The sequence below is a fragment of the Mustelus asterias genome, chromosome 11 (assembly GCF_964213995.1).
Source record: "Mustelus asterias chromosome 11, sMusAst1.hap1.1, whole genome shotgun sequence".
NCBI classification, from domain to species: domain Eukaryota; kingdom Metazoa; phylum Chordata; class Chondrichthyes; order Carcharhiniformes; family Triakidae; genus Mustelus; species Mustelus asterias.
The window spans coordinates 47,407,597-47,425,540 of NC_135811.1; the positions used below are offsets into that span (position 1 = coordinate 47,407,597).

The 17,944-nt window shown below is 44.3% G+C and overlaps 1 protein-coding gene across 6 annotated transcripts in view; it reads right to left on the reverse strand.

The window, feature by feature from the left end:
• Positions 1–10,550, reverse strand: part of LOC144500511 (poly [ADP-ribose] polymerase tankyrase-2) — a 75,331-nt gene extending 64,781 nt beyond the window's left edge. For 4 of the 6 annotated variants that reach the window (XR_013498985.1, XR_013498984.1, XM_078223552.1 and 1 more), the window contains exon 1: positions 10,181–10,550. Coding sequence is in view for 4 of the 6 variants with exons in the window: in XM_078223552.1 (XP_078079678.1) it covers positions 10,181–10,415 (235 nt within the window). In the remaining 2 variants the exon portion in view is untranslated. The remainder of the gene's footprint in view (positions 1–10,180) is intronic. The other 2 variants (XM_078223554.1, XM_078223553.1) reach the window with 1 other exon arrangement.
• Between the last annotated feature and the right edge of the window lie 7,394 nt (positions 10,551–17,944).

Here is a 17,944-nt window from a genome sequence, read left to right on the forward strand (position 1 = left end):
CTACTCTCGCTTCCTTCCACCCTCTCACTGCTCATCATCCAAGCGCCCCATTCCTCGTGATGGCTTACAACGGAAGCAGACAGCATGCTGGAGGGAGGCAACAAGTGAGGGGGATGAGGGGTTTGCGGCGAGCAGGAAGTCACTCAGAAAGAGCAAGTCATCAGAAGTTGGTAAGATGATTTTTGGGCCAAGTTAAAGTTCAAGGCCATTTTTACTGCAAAAACTACAGGTCAAGAACAGAACCCCACCCTTATATGGTTTCTTACGGGAAAACAATTTCTGTTAGCACACTGTTTTTCAGGAACACGCTATAATGCTAAACAAGGGATAACTATAATGTAAAGAGAAAATATAATTATCAAGATCATTTGTTACCAAAAGCTAAAACATGGATTGCCACATCAGAAGATAATGAATGATGCCGTGCATAAGGAAGGTCGGAAAGGTACATTCAATGTATATCTAGCCTTAGTTAGATCAGACGTAGCAGACCACTATGGGTCTGATGTTTTATAATCATTTTTGCATTTTACATACAAAAAGATACCTTTTTGAAAAAATCCGCAATAAATCTGTAAGTACTTAAATTCTACCTGCGACCTGACTAAAGTTTTCCAATATCCCAATGGTCTTGACTATCTTTCTAGTGAATACCTGTGGCATAAAATACCTACTTTTAACTCTATTTCAATGTCACTCTGGTGCTTAATAATGAGGAAGAATCTTACAATTTAAAAAATAATTAACTGAAAAATACAGAATTGTATTCAAGTGATTCCAGTAGCAATTGTCCCTCTCTCGCAAATTACATTGTGCTAACAATGTAAAGCATCTCCCGTAGAACCTTTCTTTTACAAAATGCATTTTTGTTTGAGGTCACATGCAGCCTGAATTTCACTCAAGAATGCATTAACTGAAAATGGTCGCCAATTCCTCACAAAGCTGGAAAAACCATGCCTCTGCTGCTATCTCCTAAAGGTCTGACCAAAAACATGCCATGGTTTCACTTTGCACCAGTTCTGGAGCATAGGTTTCTCAGATTTATCCAAGAGAATCAACAAAATCGTAACTTTAATTTTCCAATATGTTCACTACTGATATTTGCCTCCTCAGATAATGAAGTAGCCTGTGTCCACAGGCAGCAAGACTGGGTCAACATTCAGGCTTAGACCGAAACGTGGCAAATATTCCTTGCCACTTAAGTGCCAGGCAAGACTTTCTCCAACCAGAGAGAACCTAACCATTTCCTCTTGACATTCAAAGTCATTACCATCACAAAATCCTCCACCATTAACATCCTAGGGGTTACCATTGACCAGAAATTTAATTGGATCAGCCACATAAATACTGGGGCTACAAGGCCAGGTCAAAGGCTTGGAATTCTGCAGTGAATAGCTCACCTGCTGACTCCAAAGCCTGTCCAACATCTACAATGCAGAAGTTAGGAATATGATTGCCTGGATGAGTGCAGCCCAACAACATAAAACGTTGGCGGCACGGTAGCACAGTGGTTAGCACTGCTGCTTCACAGCTCCAGGGTCCCGGGTTCGATTCCCGGCTCGGGTCACTGTCTGTGTGGAGTTTGCACATTCTCCTCGTGTCTGCGTGGGTTTCCTCCGGGTGCTCCGGTTTCCTCCCACAGTCCAAAGATGTGCGGGTTAGGTTGATTGGCCAGGTTAAAAATTGTCCCTTAGAGTCCTGGGATGCATAGGTTAGAGGGATTAGCGGGTAAAATATGTGGGAGGAGGGCCTGGGTGGGATTGTGGTCGGTGCAGACTCGATGGGCCGAATGGCCTCCTTCTGCACTGTAGGGTTTCTATGTTTGACACCATCCAGAATGAAGTAACCTACATGATCAGCACCCTATTCAAATTAAATATTCAATTAATCAACAACAGCAATGTGGAGGAACTACTTCTCACAGGAGGGTGGTGAATATAGCGCAGTGAAGTCTGAATCATTGAAGGATTTCAAGAGGGAGATAGACATATTTCTTTAAAAAAAGGAAAGAGGGATATAGGGAACAAGTGGAGAGGTGGATTTGAGACCAGGGAAAGGTGGAGCAGGCTCGAAGGGCTGAATTTGCCTACTTCTGCTCCTAATTCCTATGTACCATCTACAAGATGCACTGCAGCACTTGCCATGGTTCCATAGTACCTTCCAAACCTGCAACCTCTAAAACCAAGGACAAGGACAGGAGATGTATGAAAACATCAACTGCAAGCTCCCCTTCCAAGTCTCTCACCATCTTGACTTGAAACTATAAATCACCATTCCTTCACCATCACTGGATCAAATCCCTGGAAACCCCTCCCCAATAGCAGTGCAGGTGTACCTGCACCTGCTGGACAGCAGCAGTTCAAGAAGCCAACTCAGTAACTTCTCAAGGGCAATTTAGGATGGGTAACGAATATTGGCCTTATCACCACACACATCCCAACAACAAATAGGAAAATGTTAACAAGTGTGGCTTGCAGTTGGCACTTCAGTCTTTTCCCTGATATAGACATTATCAACAGCTGAGAGAGTAAAGAAGCCTTAGGAAGATTTGCAGTTCTGTCTGCTCATTTGTGCAAAGGTGCATCAATTAGATTGCTGCTCTTTTGGCTCTGGGGTTTTTGAGATCCTTGCCGACATGAGAGCAAAGTGGCAGATGAAGCGTATGCGCAGGCCGAAGCATAAAAGGCGAAAGATGAGGCAGAGGTCCAGGTAAACAACTACTGAAGATGCAGTACTGATCAGGCGATGTTAAATCTTACATGGCAAATGGAGTCTGACGCTTCTGTTTATACATCTTTTTCCAAGACCAATGATTTAGAGGGACCTCAGATGCTGGTCATGAGAAGATCTTGTACATTGATCTGTTGTGGTACTGTGCCTTTATGTACAGTAGCTGCAAAATAAAACTTGATTGCTGCAAAAGGTGTTTAATGTACCAAATTGCTTGCTTTATGTGGCTTTTGAACTGCTGGCTTGTCATCAAGTGGGGCAAAAGCATACAAGCCAGCAATTTGGTAACTTTACTAAGGAGAAAGTACTCAAAATTTTCTCATGTCACATTAACAGACATGAACCATGATTGCATAAAATGTGCAACTTTTGACACATGATTGAACACACAAAGAATGGAAATTTTCAGGCTGTACATATAGGAAAATAGTTACTGAATTAGAACATCTGAAGGCTTTGATCAGAGCACAAAAATGCAATGTACTCAATGTTATGAAACAGATGTGAAAACAGAAACCAAAAGAGAAAATGCTGGAAAATCTCAGCAGTTCTGGCAGCATCTGTGAGAGAAAAGAGCTGATGTTTCGAGTCCAGATGACCCTTTGTCATAGCTTTGCCTTGCTGTTCTCGAAGCTTGCTTTGACAGAGGGTCATCTGGACTCAAAACATCAGCTCTTTTCTCTCCTTACAGATGCTGCCAGAACTGCTGAGATTTTCCAGCATTTTCTATTTTGGTTTTAGATTCTAACACCTGCAGTAATTTGCTTTTGCATTAGATGTGAAAACAGACAGACGATTCAAGAAAATGGTTATTTGATCTGGATTGCAAATCTCTCAAGTAACTAGACAAACATTACGATCATAAATGATCTCCTGAGCACAGCAGAATAAGGGGTGGGGAATCAGATGCTGGTGGACAAAGAAAGTGAATAAAGATCAGGATAGCCAATCATTTGCTGAGAGATGAGCACAAAGGTAAAGAAATATCCAGGAACAAGTGGTGGGGACGATTTATAAGTTTCTGCTCCCCACACTGTCAGGTATGCCGAAGACATAGAGGTCAGGAGAAAAGGCACAAGTGGGAGACTTTAATAGAAAAATCAATATTCTCAAAGGAAGTGATGTTCTGGGATAACCTATTGTAGAACATTGATGTTGTACTTATCTAATGAATTGGAAGGGGGAAAGAGATGAACGCACAGCAGACTTAGCTGCTCTGTAGTAGCCGGACAGCACAATTATTTAATTATCATGAAAAACCCTGCAGGACAAGAGACACTAAAGCACAATCAAGAACCTCTCCCCTCCAACCTTTGCACTGACTGGGTTTACAATATAGTACCCTTTTTACTGTTTACACCAACACGTGATTCCTCTATGCGTCAGCATTTTTCTATTGTCTTCTTCACACGAAACCACACCCCCACTCTCAATCTCCACTTGCTTCTTACAAGGTATAACTTCCTCCTTCTCTGGCATCCAGCCCTACTCTTTCTTCCCCCTTACAGCCTGCAGCGCCTCGACCGTTGTCATCCTGATTAGTTGTGTTTTAGGTTACATATGATCAGCATGTTTGCTTAACCACCTGAGAACATTCCTGATTACATTCAAGTAACCATATCCTTAAATTATCTCAGATCCCTGCCAACTAATAGGATTTAGTCTCGACTCCATAGTTTGTAATTTCCACCTTAAGAACTAACCAATCAGTAAATTTACAGCAAATGCCAACTGTCCCGAAGATGTAGACCAGGAGTATTTTCAGTTAGCCCACTTCCCAAGACCAATTTGCAAGCCTTTTCTCTATTTTTGTGTTTATATGGTAATGTGGTGCACAATGTCCAGGAGAGGGGCAAGCAACACAGTGAGGGGGATGGGTGCAAGAGTTGCACATCTCCCAAACCTCAGCTTACATCTCCTACAAGAAGGGGTGGAACTGCTAGTGGATGCTAAGAGCTAAGGAGAAAAGAACCTACAGCCAGTGAGATCTGTACATCTGTTATCTCCGGATCGGGCCCAAGCCTTATTTCACCCATTATGCAAAGGTGTTTCGTTATAATCTGCAATGGAAGGAGAAAGAAAACAACCAACGGACTCAGGAATGCAAGCTCTGTCCTCTTGCAACTTATCCATATAAAGCTGCTAGATGAAGAACCAATGGAAAATCAAAGCAACTTACTTTCACTCTTTCTGTGATACATCTGCCATCGAAGGCACAATGCACTAAGGTAAGAGAGTGCCCCTATGCCAGGTGACCTCTTCAGCATCATAAATTAGGGGAATGGGGAGACTCTAGGCAAAGGAAGCCATCTTTGGAAGAAGAGCTTGAAAGCAGCCACCATGAGTTAATAGCTGTAGTCCTTCATAATTATGACTTTTTATGGAACATTAGAGGGGTAGAAAGACTCAAGATCCATCAGCAATGACAGAGTTTTTTGTGGGCACGCCTTCCAATGCTTCTGTAATTCTCAAATCAATATCAGAATTGGGGGAAACTAATCCAAGTGATCACTGCTGCATTGAAACATGTAGTAGGTTGCCATAGCAGAAATTAATGAGAGCACATTAGTGAATTCTGTTTAAGGCTAAGTGACCATATGTAAAGAATAACTTGATTTCCAGTCTCAGACTTTGCAGGATCTGATGGCTTTCTTCTTGACATGGCCAAATGTATGCTATCACCACCACTTTGGCTACAGCACCAATAGCACACTCAGCGCCACCTATATAGGTCAGGCTGTATGAGGCAATTCTGCATTCCCCCCCTCTCGTTTCTTCCCCCCCCCCCCCACATCCAGTAATATAATGCTGTCAGCAGCACAGATCAATTACTGGTCTATGACTCATCAGGTTGGCCATCTTTCCAGCTCTGCTTTTACTGGAAGATGGCGCAGGAGCAGTTGGCATAGGTGCTCAACCAGGCACTCGTGGCAAGTGAGAATGCTGAATGGCTGAACCTAATTCTGATCTCTACCAACTTCTTTGTTAGAAAAATGGGAAGGTAGCCTGGCTGGAAGATTGAATAAGCGGAAAGTGGATGGTTACATGAATACTTTGATTCTGAAGTTTTTTTGTTGCCAAAGAAAACGTAAAAGCAGCTAAAAAATGGTATTAAAATTAGACAATTGCTACAATTTACATTAGCTGAACTGTGCCAGGAACTGTTGCAAGCTTTGATTAATATTCAATGAAGATCTATTCCTGTTCAAATTTCTAAAAATATGCACTTTATTTTAAAGAAAGGTTCAGAACCTATCATTCAAATTGGAGAGTATTGAGACACTTTCTTCTTGTTACAAACTTTGCAGTAGGGTGCACTGGTTAAATGCTTGCATGACAAGCTATGTTGACCCCACCCTCTTTATGCAACACCTCACATATATATTAGTCATCTCTTGGCTCTAGCTGGTCACTTCATCTGTCACGATATAACTTCATGTGCTACTTTACCTATCACAGCATTGTCTCCATGTGTTGTACTCTGGACAACTATCCTCAGTATGCTCTCCAGGGAGCACTGGAAAACATCCCAGACTGGTCCAGGTATTTGAAAATGACTCGACATCAGATGATCCTGTTAAACACATTAGTAGACACATCCAACTGACTCTTTTCTGGTATCCATTATCAATTATCCATCCTTTCACTGGGCTTCAATCTCCTTGGATCTGAGATAAGGAAAGTCGCACAGTTTCGGGCTGCACAATGGCTGGCACTGCTGCCTCACAGTGCCAGGGACCCGGGTTCAATTCCGGCCTCAGGTGACTGCCTGTGTAGAGTTTGCACATTCTCCCCATGTCTGCGTGGGTTTCCTCCGGACGCTCCGATTTCCCCTCTCAGTCCAAAGACGTGCAGGTTAGGTTGATTGGCCATGCTAAATTGACCCTTGGTGTGTCAGGGGATTATCAGGGTAAATACGTGGGGTAGGGGATAGGGCCTGGGTAGGATTGTTGTCGGTGCAGGTTCAGTGGGCCAAAGGCCTCCTTCCGCATTGTAGGGAATCTATGATTTCATGCACAGGATGGACAGCCAGCCATTGCAGACCACCTGAACATTGAGGGAGTGGCAGCCCTTTCTGTTTGTGTAGTTTTGTGGGTTAAGGAAATTGTTTCACTGATGGCCCCCCCCCGAATTCGGTGGAATCCAAAAATCCTGTAGAAGCAGGATTCTCTTCCCCAAAGGGTGTGGAGGGTGGATCATTAATGTCCTTCCTTTCCTCCATATTTCAAATCTGGTCCATTTCTCAAGTCACATGAAAAATGTGATCAGTTGCTTGCTGAATAAAGGCCCTCACTGGCCCCTTCACCACATCCTGTAGATATCTGGAAGGATCTAAATGCATAAAACCGAGGGCTGTGGTCAATTACAATTCTAAGGCTGTGCCAAGTATAGACTGAAGCCTCAAGTCACTGTGGAACCAGATACAGATCGGCCAATGGTCTGATGCGTATTTTCGCATATCTCTTGCAATGTCAGCGAAGTACTTGTGATGTGAGGTGCTGCACTTTCCACATCTCCTGTTTTGCATTTTCTTCCCCCTCCATCATTTCTCAAATAGCCCACCTGCTACATTAGTTGGATCCCCACCCACCTGCAATTTTCCCCAGGCAATATAGTAAGCTCACTAGACTGTCCAATCATCCACCAAACTCCAAAGAGATTTACATTGAGAGAACCGAAGTACTGCCGTCAAAAAGCCCTTATGTCAACACTCCATAGAGTATGAGAGAAACTCAAGGGGCTAAAGACAGACAAGTTACCAGGACCCGATGAACTACATGCTAGGGTTTCAATGGAAGTGGCTGCAGAGATAGTGGACCCGTTGATCGAAATTTTTCATAACTCGCTAAATTCTGGGAAAATACCAGAAGATTGGAAAACAGCCAATGTGATGCCCTTGTTCAAAAACGGAGAAAGGCAGAAGGCAGGGGACTATAGCCAGTCACTTTAATATCTATTATTGGCAAGATGCTGGAGAGAATAATCAAAGAAGAAATAGCTAATCATTTAGGAAAGCTGAATATAATTAAACCTGGTCAATATGGTTTTATGAAAGGTAAATTATGTTTGACAAATTTGAACAAATTCTTTGAGGATTTAACAGAAAGAATGGATAGAGGGGAACCTGTGTTGTAGGGCATTTAGATTTCCAAAAGCCATTTGACAAGGTGCCACAAAAGAGGCTGGTGCATAAAGTAAAAACCCATGAAATTGGAGGATGAGAGACAGCATGGATTGAAAACCTGGCTGTCAGATTGAAAACCGAGAATTGGAATAAATGGGTTCTTTTTAGACTGGAAAGATGCAACCAGTGGAGTACCGCAGGGATCAGTTCTTGGCCCACAACTGGTCATTTACATTAATGACCTGAAGGAAGGAACAGAATGTAAGGTTTCCAAATTTGCCGATGATACGAAGATAGGTGGAACGGCAGGTTGTGATCAGGATATTGTGATTCTGCAATGGGATATAGATAGATGCGGGGAAGTGAGGTCATGCACATTGGCAGGAGGATTCAAAAGACAGATTATCTAAATGGAGAGAGACTGCAGGTGAGTGAAGTACAGAGGGACTTGGGTGTTCTATTGCACAAATCACAAAAAGTTAGCAAGCAGGTCCAACTTGTAGTTAAGGCGGCAAACAGCATTTTAACCTTTATTGCAAAGGGGTCAGATTTTAAAAATAGGGAGATTTTGTTGCATTTGTGTAGGGGTTGGTGAGGCCTCACTTGGAATACTTACCTTAAAAAGGATATAGTATCATTGGAGGCAGTGCAAAGGAGATTCACTAGGTTAATTCCTGGGATGAGAGGGTTGTCTTATCAAGAGAGACTAAATAGTTTGGGTCTGTATTCCTTGGAGTTTAGAAGAATGAATATACAAGGTCCTGAGGGGGCTTCACAGGGTAGATGTTGAGATGTTTTCATTAGTGGGAGAGTCTTGAACAAGGGGACATAGCTACAAGATAAAGAGCTGATCATTTAAAATTGAGGTGCGTAGAAATTGCTCCTTGCAGAGGGTGGTGAATCTCTGGAATTCTCCGCCCTAAACGGTGTGGATGCTGGATCATTAGAAGAGTTTAAAGTGGAGGTAGATAAATATTTGATAGATGGAGTAGAGGGCTGTGGGGAAATGTAACAAAAAAGGAATTGATGCCGCCATATCAGCCATGATCGTATCGAATGGAGGGACATGTTTGAAGGGCATGCTGACCACTCCTGTTTCTATTTCTTGTAGTAAGAGTTTTAACAACACCAGATTAAAGTTTTCTTGTCTTGTATACAGCATTCACACGTCCTCTGATCAAAATGCAGGGCTATTTGAAAATCTTTTAATTTTCTTCATGGGATGTCTCTCTCACTGGCTTTTTTCTATTCTACACATTCGATGTGGGCATTACTAGCTGGGTCAGCATTTGTTGCCCTTGAACTGCTGGCGTCAACCACGTTGCTTTGGATCTGGAGTCACATGTAGGCCACACTAGATAGGGTTGGCAGATTTCCTTCCCCGAAGGACATTATTAGTGAAGCAGATGAGTTTTTACGACAAACAATGGTCATCTTTAGACTTAATTTCAGATTTTGGTGGGATTTGAACCCAAACCTCCATTACTGCGGGTCTCTGGATTACTAGTCCAGTGACAATGCCACTATGTTACCGCCACCCTCAATATTCTGAGGTCAACATTCATTGCCCATCCCAATTGCCTTACTGAACCACTGTGGTCCATGTATCCAAAATGTAAGGATATTTGCAAAAATAAACAGTTTGCATCATGGGGACTTTTTCCCCTTCTTGAAAATATTAACAACTGAGGGAACAAAATCTCTAAATAAATGATATGGAATCCAACAGTACATACCAAACCAATCAATATACTCTAAACTAAAACCAGTCAGGTCAGGCAGAGAGAGAAAAATATAGTTAACATTTCAGGTCTCTGATTTTTAAGCAAAATTGGGAAAGTTAAAAATAGTTATAAGCAACTGGAGAGGGGGATGGGTGAGAAAAACAAACAACAAAAGGCAATCGTCTGGAAGAGAGCAGGGATCAAATAGTAAGTGTTTGAGGCTCAGGGCTAAAGGAAGTGGCAATGGCACAAGAATAAAGAAAGAAAAGATGCGTCTAGAGGAGGCGTGAATGGCAAAACAATGAACAGCTGCAGCTTAGAAATTGCAGCATCCACAAACACTACTTTTGTATATATTTCAAAACTTCTGCAGACAGTAACTCCCGCTGTCGGGGGAGGGTTAGGGTTCGAAACAGACAGCTTCTGCTCGACGCCAAAACGAGAAGGCAGTTTAAAACATAAACAAAGGAAAATGGCAATTTCACATCTGGGGTGGAAAATGTATCCGAGCAGCAAAGCTGAGCAATGCAGCCCCACCTGGGTGGCTCTGCCCTGGGGGGGGGGGGGGGGAGGAAGAGAGGAAAGCCCGGTTTTATTTTACCTGCAGCAAAATGCAAAGGGGTGGATTTGCGTCCAGCCGTGTCCCTGGCGTTCACATTGTCCGCCCTCAGCAGCCTCCTCACCCGGGCCACATCCCCGTTCCTGCAGCCCTCGAACAGCTCCCTGGCCGGCTCCTGATGAGCAAGCACCGGGCTCGCCGACTGCTCCCCCGAGCCGCCAGAGGACGAGGTGATGGTGCCTGTGGAGGCGCCGCCCGAGCACCGACGGGATGCCATTGCCGTGCCTAACCTAATCGCACCCCCACCCCCCTGCTTCTACGCCACTCGAAGCCGCGGCCCGGCCAACAGACGCCCCTCGAGCGCCGCCCCCACCTCCTGGCCGCGGCCGGTACGTGTCCGCAGCTTGCCGGCAGGGAGAGACGCATGCGCGCCCTATCTCCTGGCCACTGCCGCCGACAGGGAGGCGCATGCGCGCCCCATCTCCCGGCCACTGCCGCCGACAGGGAGAGGCGCATGCGCGCCCCACCTCTCGGGCCACTGCCTCTGTCAGGGCGAGGCGCATGCGCGCCCCACTACCCAGCCGCAGCCACCAGCGGGAAGAAGCGCATGCGCGGCATCGTTACCACTCCCTCAAAGACCCGGAGAGCAAGTTTGGACGTTGACTTCAGACAGGTGTTCCCCCTTCAAAAGTAGAAATTGTAACTCAGTCCTCTAGGTAGCCTTTCCTATTGAATTTGAAACAGAGCATGCTGGAAAATCTCAGCAGGTCTGACAGCATCTGTGGCGAAAGAATAGAGCCAATGTTTTGAGTCAGGATGACCCTTCCTCAGAGCTGAAGACAAGAAAAATAGATCAAGATTTATACTGTTGAGGGTGGGCTGTAATTGACAGGGATGGCATTGACAAATTTTGTTTCAGATTCCAGCAACTGCAGTATTTTGCTTTAATCTTTCCAAGGATGGAATGGTGGCACAGTGGTTAGCACTGCTGCTTCACATTGCCAGGGACCCAAGTTCAATTCTGGCCTTGGGTGACTGTGTGGAGTTTGCATGCTTGGGTTACCTCTGGGTGCTCTGGTTTCCTCTCAGTCCAAAGGTTAGATTAATTGGCTATGTTCAATGTATATATTTCAAAATAGGTGATAGCTTGATGGGCCGAATGGCCTCTTACTGCACTATAGGGATTCTATGATGGATGATAGGCAAGTCTTGCTAAAAATATTTGGAAAAAAAATTCAAAAAAGTAATTTGGAAAAGCAGGGGAAAATCTAGTTGTCAGGACTAATGACATAGGCAAAGAGAGGAGCTTTTGCTGAGGGAGTATTGGGAGTCAGTAAATAAATTAAAAACAAAACTTCAGGATGATAATCTCAATTATTACCCAAGCCAATTGATAAACGGATAAACAAATCAGGAAGATAAACTGCTGTCTAAAAGAATGGTGGTGTAAGGAGGACTTCAATTTCATGGGATACTGGCACCTGCACTGGAACAGGAATAAACTGTATGGGATCAATGTTCTAGCAAGGGATATCGAGGATGGTAAGAAGAACTTCAGAGCAGTAAATGAAGGAAAGGCTCAGTGAGAAACAATATTAAAAGTGATTCAGGGCACAATAAAAGTCGCCAAAATCCCATAAGCTGCTCTCCCCCTTTTTGAGAGAGAAAACACTGACTGGTGGTGATTAAATCTGATGGTCACTCACCTCAAGCAAAGGGCAAGGCTGAGAAGACAGGGCCTTCATGGATAACCTTTGCTGGTATGAGAATTGAACTCACGTTGTTGATGTTGCTTTGCATCACAAACCAGCCATCCAAGCTAACCAACCCATCTCAATGCACAAACAGTGATATGGATACTCCAGTTGAAGGGAATACTAAAATAACTAAAGTAGTTCCAACAAGAGTGACAGGTAAGGAACACATTAGAAACATAACATAGAAACATAGAAGATATAAGCGAGAGGAGGCCATTTGGCCCTTCGAGCCTGCTCCACCATTCATTAAGATCATGGCTGATCATCCAACTCAATAGCCTAATCCTGCTTTTTCTCCATAACCTTTGATCCCATTTGTCCCAAATGCTACATGCAGCCACCTCTTGAATGCATTCAATATTTTGACATCAACTACTTCCTGTGGTAATGAATTCCACAGGCTCACCACTCTTTGGGTGAAGAAATGTCTCCTCACCTCCATCCTAAATGGCCTACCATGAATCCTCAGACTGTGACCGCTGGTTCTGGACTCCCCCACCATTGGGAACATCCTCCCTGCATCTATCCTGTCTAGACCTGTTAGAATTTTATAAGTCTCTATGAGATCACCCCTCATTCGTCTGAACTCCAGCGAAAACAATCCTAACCTAGTCAAATGTGCCTCATGCATCAATCCCGCCATCCCCGGAATCAGCCTGGTAAACCTTCGCTGCACTCCCTCGAGAGCAAGAATATCCTTCCTCAGAAAAGGAGACCAAAACTGCACACAATACTCTAGGTGTGGCCTCACCAAGGCCCTGTATAGTTGCAACAACACATCCCTGCTCCTGTACTCAAAACCTCTCGCAGTGAAGGCCAACATGCCATTTGCCATCTTCACCGCCTGCTGCACCTGCATCACTACCTTCAGTGACTGGTGCACAAGGACACCCAGGCCCCGCTGCACACTCCCCTCTCCCAATTTACAACCATTCAGGTAGTAATCTGCTTCCTTGTTTTTGCTTCCAAAGTGAATAACCTCACACTCATCCAAATTATACTGCATCTGCCATTGATTAGCCCACTCACCCAATCTGTCCAGATCATTCTGAAGGATCTCTGCATCCTCGTCACAGTTCACTCTCCCACCCAACTTGGTATCATCTGCAAACTTTGAGATGTTACATTTTGTTCCCTCATCCAAATCATTAATATATATTGTGAATAGCTGGGGTCTCAGCACTGATCTCTCTGGCACCCCATTAGTTACTGCTTGCCAATTTGAAAAGGACCTATTAATTCCTATCTTTGTTTCCTCTCTGCCAGCCAGTTTTCTATCCATCTCAATGCCCATCCTCCAATCCCATGCGCTTTAATTTTGCACGATAATCACTTTTCATAGAATCATAGAAATCATAGAAACCCTACAGGACAGAAAGAGGCCATTCGGCCCATCGAGTATGCACCGACCACAATCCCACCCAGGCCCTACCCCCATATCCCTACATATTTTACCCGCTAATCCCTCTAATCTACGCATCCCAGGACACTAAGGGGCAATTTTAGCATGGCCAATCAACCTAACCCGCACATCTTTGGACTGTGGGAGGAACCGGAGCACCCGGAGGAAACCCACGCAGACACGAGGAGAATGTGCAAACTCCACACAGACAGTGACCCAAGCCGGGAATCGAACCCAGGTCCCTGGAGCTGTGAAGCAGCAGTGCTAACCACTGTGTTACCGTGCCGCCCTAGTCTTGTGTGGGACTTTGTCAAAAGCTTTCTGAAAGTAAATTTAATGATGTGAGAAAGTCAGCATCAGAGCAAAGGACAAGTTAGGACCCCTCGATGAAACTTTTATATACTTAGCACAAGAGTACAAAAAAAAGTGAGTTAATTTGAGGCTCCAATATAGCTCAGCAAATTATAGGCTTGATGGTGTAGCATATGTTATGGGGAAATTACTGGAACCTGTAATTACATACACACAAACACAAACAGGATTAGGCCACTCTGCCTCTCAAGCTTGCTCCTACATTTGATAAGATCATGGATGATCTGATTGTGGCCTCAACTCTACTTTCCTGTCTACCGCTGTACCCTTAGACTCCCTTGTGTATCAAGAATCTGCCTAACTCAGCCGTAAAATATTCAATGATCCTGTTCCACAGATTAATGACCTTCTGAGAGAAAATAAATCTCCTTTTCCCTGCCTTAAATGGGAGAGCCCTTAGAGGGAGACATTCTTTCAGCATCCACCCTGTCAAGTCCCCTCAGAAATTGTAGACCTAATAAAAGTATATTTTATATATTTAGATTTCATTTAATTTAGTTGCAGCTTAATTACTAGAACCCAAATAACCCCTGTATTCTGATTTATTTTGACAGAGGTAGAACCATTAGGCAAATACCCAGACATTGAATCAGCAAATAGTACCAAAGTTTATTGATTAGAAGCAAAATAAAGCAATAATACACTTTATCAATTAACTAAAGACTAGTCAATAAAAGACATATCAATAAACCCACTCAATAAACCTATCAACTAATGAATAAAAGAAACTAAAGGTAAAGTATAATCAACAAATCCCCACAGAATTCACACTTTCAAATGTGGGGTAGGGCCTGGGTGGGATTGTGGTCGGTGCAGACTCGATGGGCCGAATGGCCTCTTTCTGTACTGTAGGGTTTCTATGATGATTTCTATGAAATGGATGGTCAATCCAGAAGAAGTGGACAACAACCTCAGCCCTTCAAGCTGACAGGTATTCACATCTGTCTCAGAAGAACACTGCATCTTCCTGGGATCCACACTGACAAGAATTCTCCTCTGCTCCAGCCCAGTACTACAATCAGAAAATCCACGCTGACAAGAATTCTCATCTCTGTCTCCAAAGATCTAATCTGGCTTCGCTTTACCTGCTGTACACAACAAAATACTTTCTCTCACGGTCTTTTATACCTCAAAAGGTGCAGTCATTCCATTTTAGCTCATGTCACTGGAAATGGCTAATTGTTCTATAGTGTAGCGAGGGTTAATTTAATTGGTTCTAGCTAATTGTGCAAATTACCTTAAACTTAAGACAATGGCTATTTCAAGATGTATCCCTTATCGTAATGACTTACAGGATGCCCATTCATCAAACTAAGACTGAACCATTCTGTAGATTTTCCCATTAGTAGGACCGTTTTGCTCGTGCTGCTGGGAGGAGTTTAAACTAATTTGGCAGGGGGAGGGGGACACAGACTATTATCAGAATAAGGGCATGGTATCATACAATAAATCATACAACAACACAAACAAGTCAGAGGGAGTGCAGCTGTATTAAGTTTCAAGGGAGTAAGGCCAGACTGGATGGCCTCTACTTTAATGCCAATAGTATTGCAGGCAAAATGGATGAGTTGCGGGAAATGATTGACACATGGAAGTGTGACATAGTAGCCATCACAGAGACATGGTTGAAGAAAGGACACGATTGGCAACTCAACATTCTGTGATATAGAATCTTCAGGCGAGACAGGGGAGGAGGTAAAAGGAGAAGGCATGGCATTATTAGTTAAGGGTCAGTAACTGCAGGAAGGAGAGATGATATCTTGGAGGGGGCATCAAATGAAGCTTTGTGGGTAGAGCTTAGGAATAAAAAAGGGGCAGCCACATTGTTAGGTATTTATTATAGACCCCTAGATAGCCAGAGAAATATTGAGGAGCAAATATGTGCTCAGTTTGTGGAGTTGTGTAAAAACAATAACAATAGGGTTATATTAGGTGATTTCAACTTTCCCAACATTAACTGGATATACATAGTGTTAAAGGCTTGGATGGAGTAGATTTCTTGAAATGTGTACAGGAGAACCTTTTAATCAATATGTGGAGGGTCCAACAAGGGAAGGAGCTGTGCTGGACCTAATTCTGGGGAATGAAGCCGAACAAGTGGTTGAGACGGTGGTGGGGGAGCATTTTAGTGACAGCGATCACAACACGGCACAATTTAAGCTTGTTATTGACAAGGAAATAGACAAGTTGCAAAAAAAGTTTTGGATTGGGGGAGAGCGGATTTTAGTAAAATAAGACAGGATCTGGCCAAGGTAGACTGGGAACAGCTAGTATTGGCACCATTTACAGACGAGCAGTGGGGGGCATTCAAAAGGAAATGGGGAGGGTGCATACAACAAGAAGGAAAGAAAGACTTTTAAAAAGTACAAGGGCAGCAAATCAGTGGAGGCATTAGTGAGGTATAGAAAGTGCAGGGTGGAGCTTAAGAAAGCAATTAGGAAAGCAAAGAGGGGATATAGAAACATAGAACATAGAAAGCCACAGCACAAACAGGCCCTTCGGCCCACAAGTTGTGCCGATCACATCCCCACCTCTAGGCCTATCTATAGCCCTCAATCCCATTAAATCCCATGTACTCATCCAGAAGTCTCTTAAAAGACCCCAACGAGTTTGCCTCCACCAGCACCAACGTCAGCCGATTCCACTCACCCACCACCCTCTGAGTGAAAAACTTACCCCTGACATCTCCTCTGTACCTACCCCCCAGCACCTTAAACCTGTGTCCTCTCGTAGCAACCATTTCAGCCCTTGGAAATAGCCTCTGAGAGTCTACCCTATCCAGACCTCTCAACATTTTGTAAACCTCTATCAGGTCACCTCTCATCCTTCGTCTCTCCAGGGAGAAGAGACCAAGCTCCCTCAACCTATCCTCATAAGGCATGCCCCCCAATCCAGGCAACATCCTTGTAAATCTCCTCTGCACCCTTTCAATGGCTTCAACATCTTTCCTGTAATGAGGTGACCAGAACTGCGCGCAGTACTCCAAGTGGGGTCTAACCAGGGTCCTATAAAGCTGCAGCATTATCTCCCGACTCCTAAACTCAATCCCTCGATTAATGAAGGCCAGTACGCCGTACGCCTTCTTGACCGCATCCTCCACCTGCGAGGCCGATTTAAGAGTCCTATGGACCCGGACCCCAAGGTCCTTCTGATCCTCTACACTGCTAAGAATGGTACCCTTCATATTATACTACTGCTTCATCCCATTGGATCTGCCAAAATGGATCACCACACACTTATCCGGGTTGAAGTCCATCTGCCACTTCTCCGCCCAGTCTTGCATTCTATCTATGTCTCGCTGCAACTTCTGACATCCCTCCAAACTATCCACAACGCCACCTACCTTGGTGTCGTCAGCAAACTTACCAACCCATCCCTCCACTTCCTCATCCAGGTCATTTATGAAAATGACAAACAGCAAGGGTCCCAGAACAGATCCCTGGGGCACTCCACTGGTCACTGACCTCCATGCAGAGAAAGACCCCTCCACAGCCACTCTCTGCCTTCTGCAGGCAAGCCAGTTCTGGATCCACAAGGCAACAGCCCCTTGGATCCCATGCCCTCTCACTTTCTCAAGAAGTCTTGCATGGGGGACCTTATCGAACGCCTTGCTGAAGTCCATATAGACCACATGAGAAAGCTCTGGCTCTGGGAAAATCCCAAGATATTCTGTAAGTATATCAATGGGAAAAGGATAACCAGGGAAAGAGTGGGGCCCATTCGGGACCAAGAGGGCAATCTGTGGGTGGAGCTAGAGGACATTGGTAGAGTGCTGAATGAATACTTCACCTCTGTCTTCACCCAAGAGAATGAGGACGATGGTATGGAATTCAGGGAGAGAGACTGTGAAGTTCTTGAACAAATTGACAAAGGGAAAGACAAGGTATTGGAGGTGTTGGCAGCCTTAAAAGTGGATAAATCTTCAGGTCCAGATGAATTGTACCCTAGGCTGCTGTGGGAGGCATGGGAGGAGATTATGGGGGCTCTGACCCAATTTTCAATTCCTCTCTGGCCACTGGGGGAGATGCCAGATGACTGGAGAACAACTGATGTGGTTCCACTATTTAAGAAGGGTTGTAGAGATAAACCAGGGAACTGCAGACCAGTGAGTCTCACATCAGTGGTAGGGAAACTATTGGAGAAACTTGTGAAGGAGAGCATCTGTCTCCACTTGGAGAGGCAAAGCTTCATCAGGGATAGTCAGCATGGCTTTGTCAGAGGGAGGTCCATAAGACCATAAGACATAGGAGCGGAAGTAAGGCCATTCGGCCCATC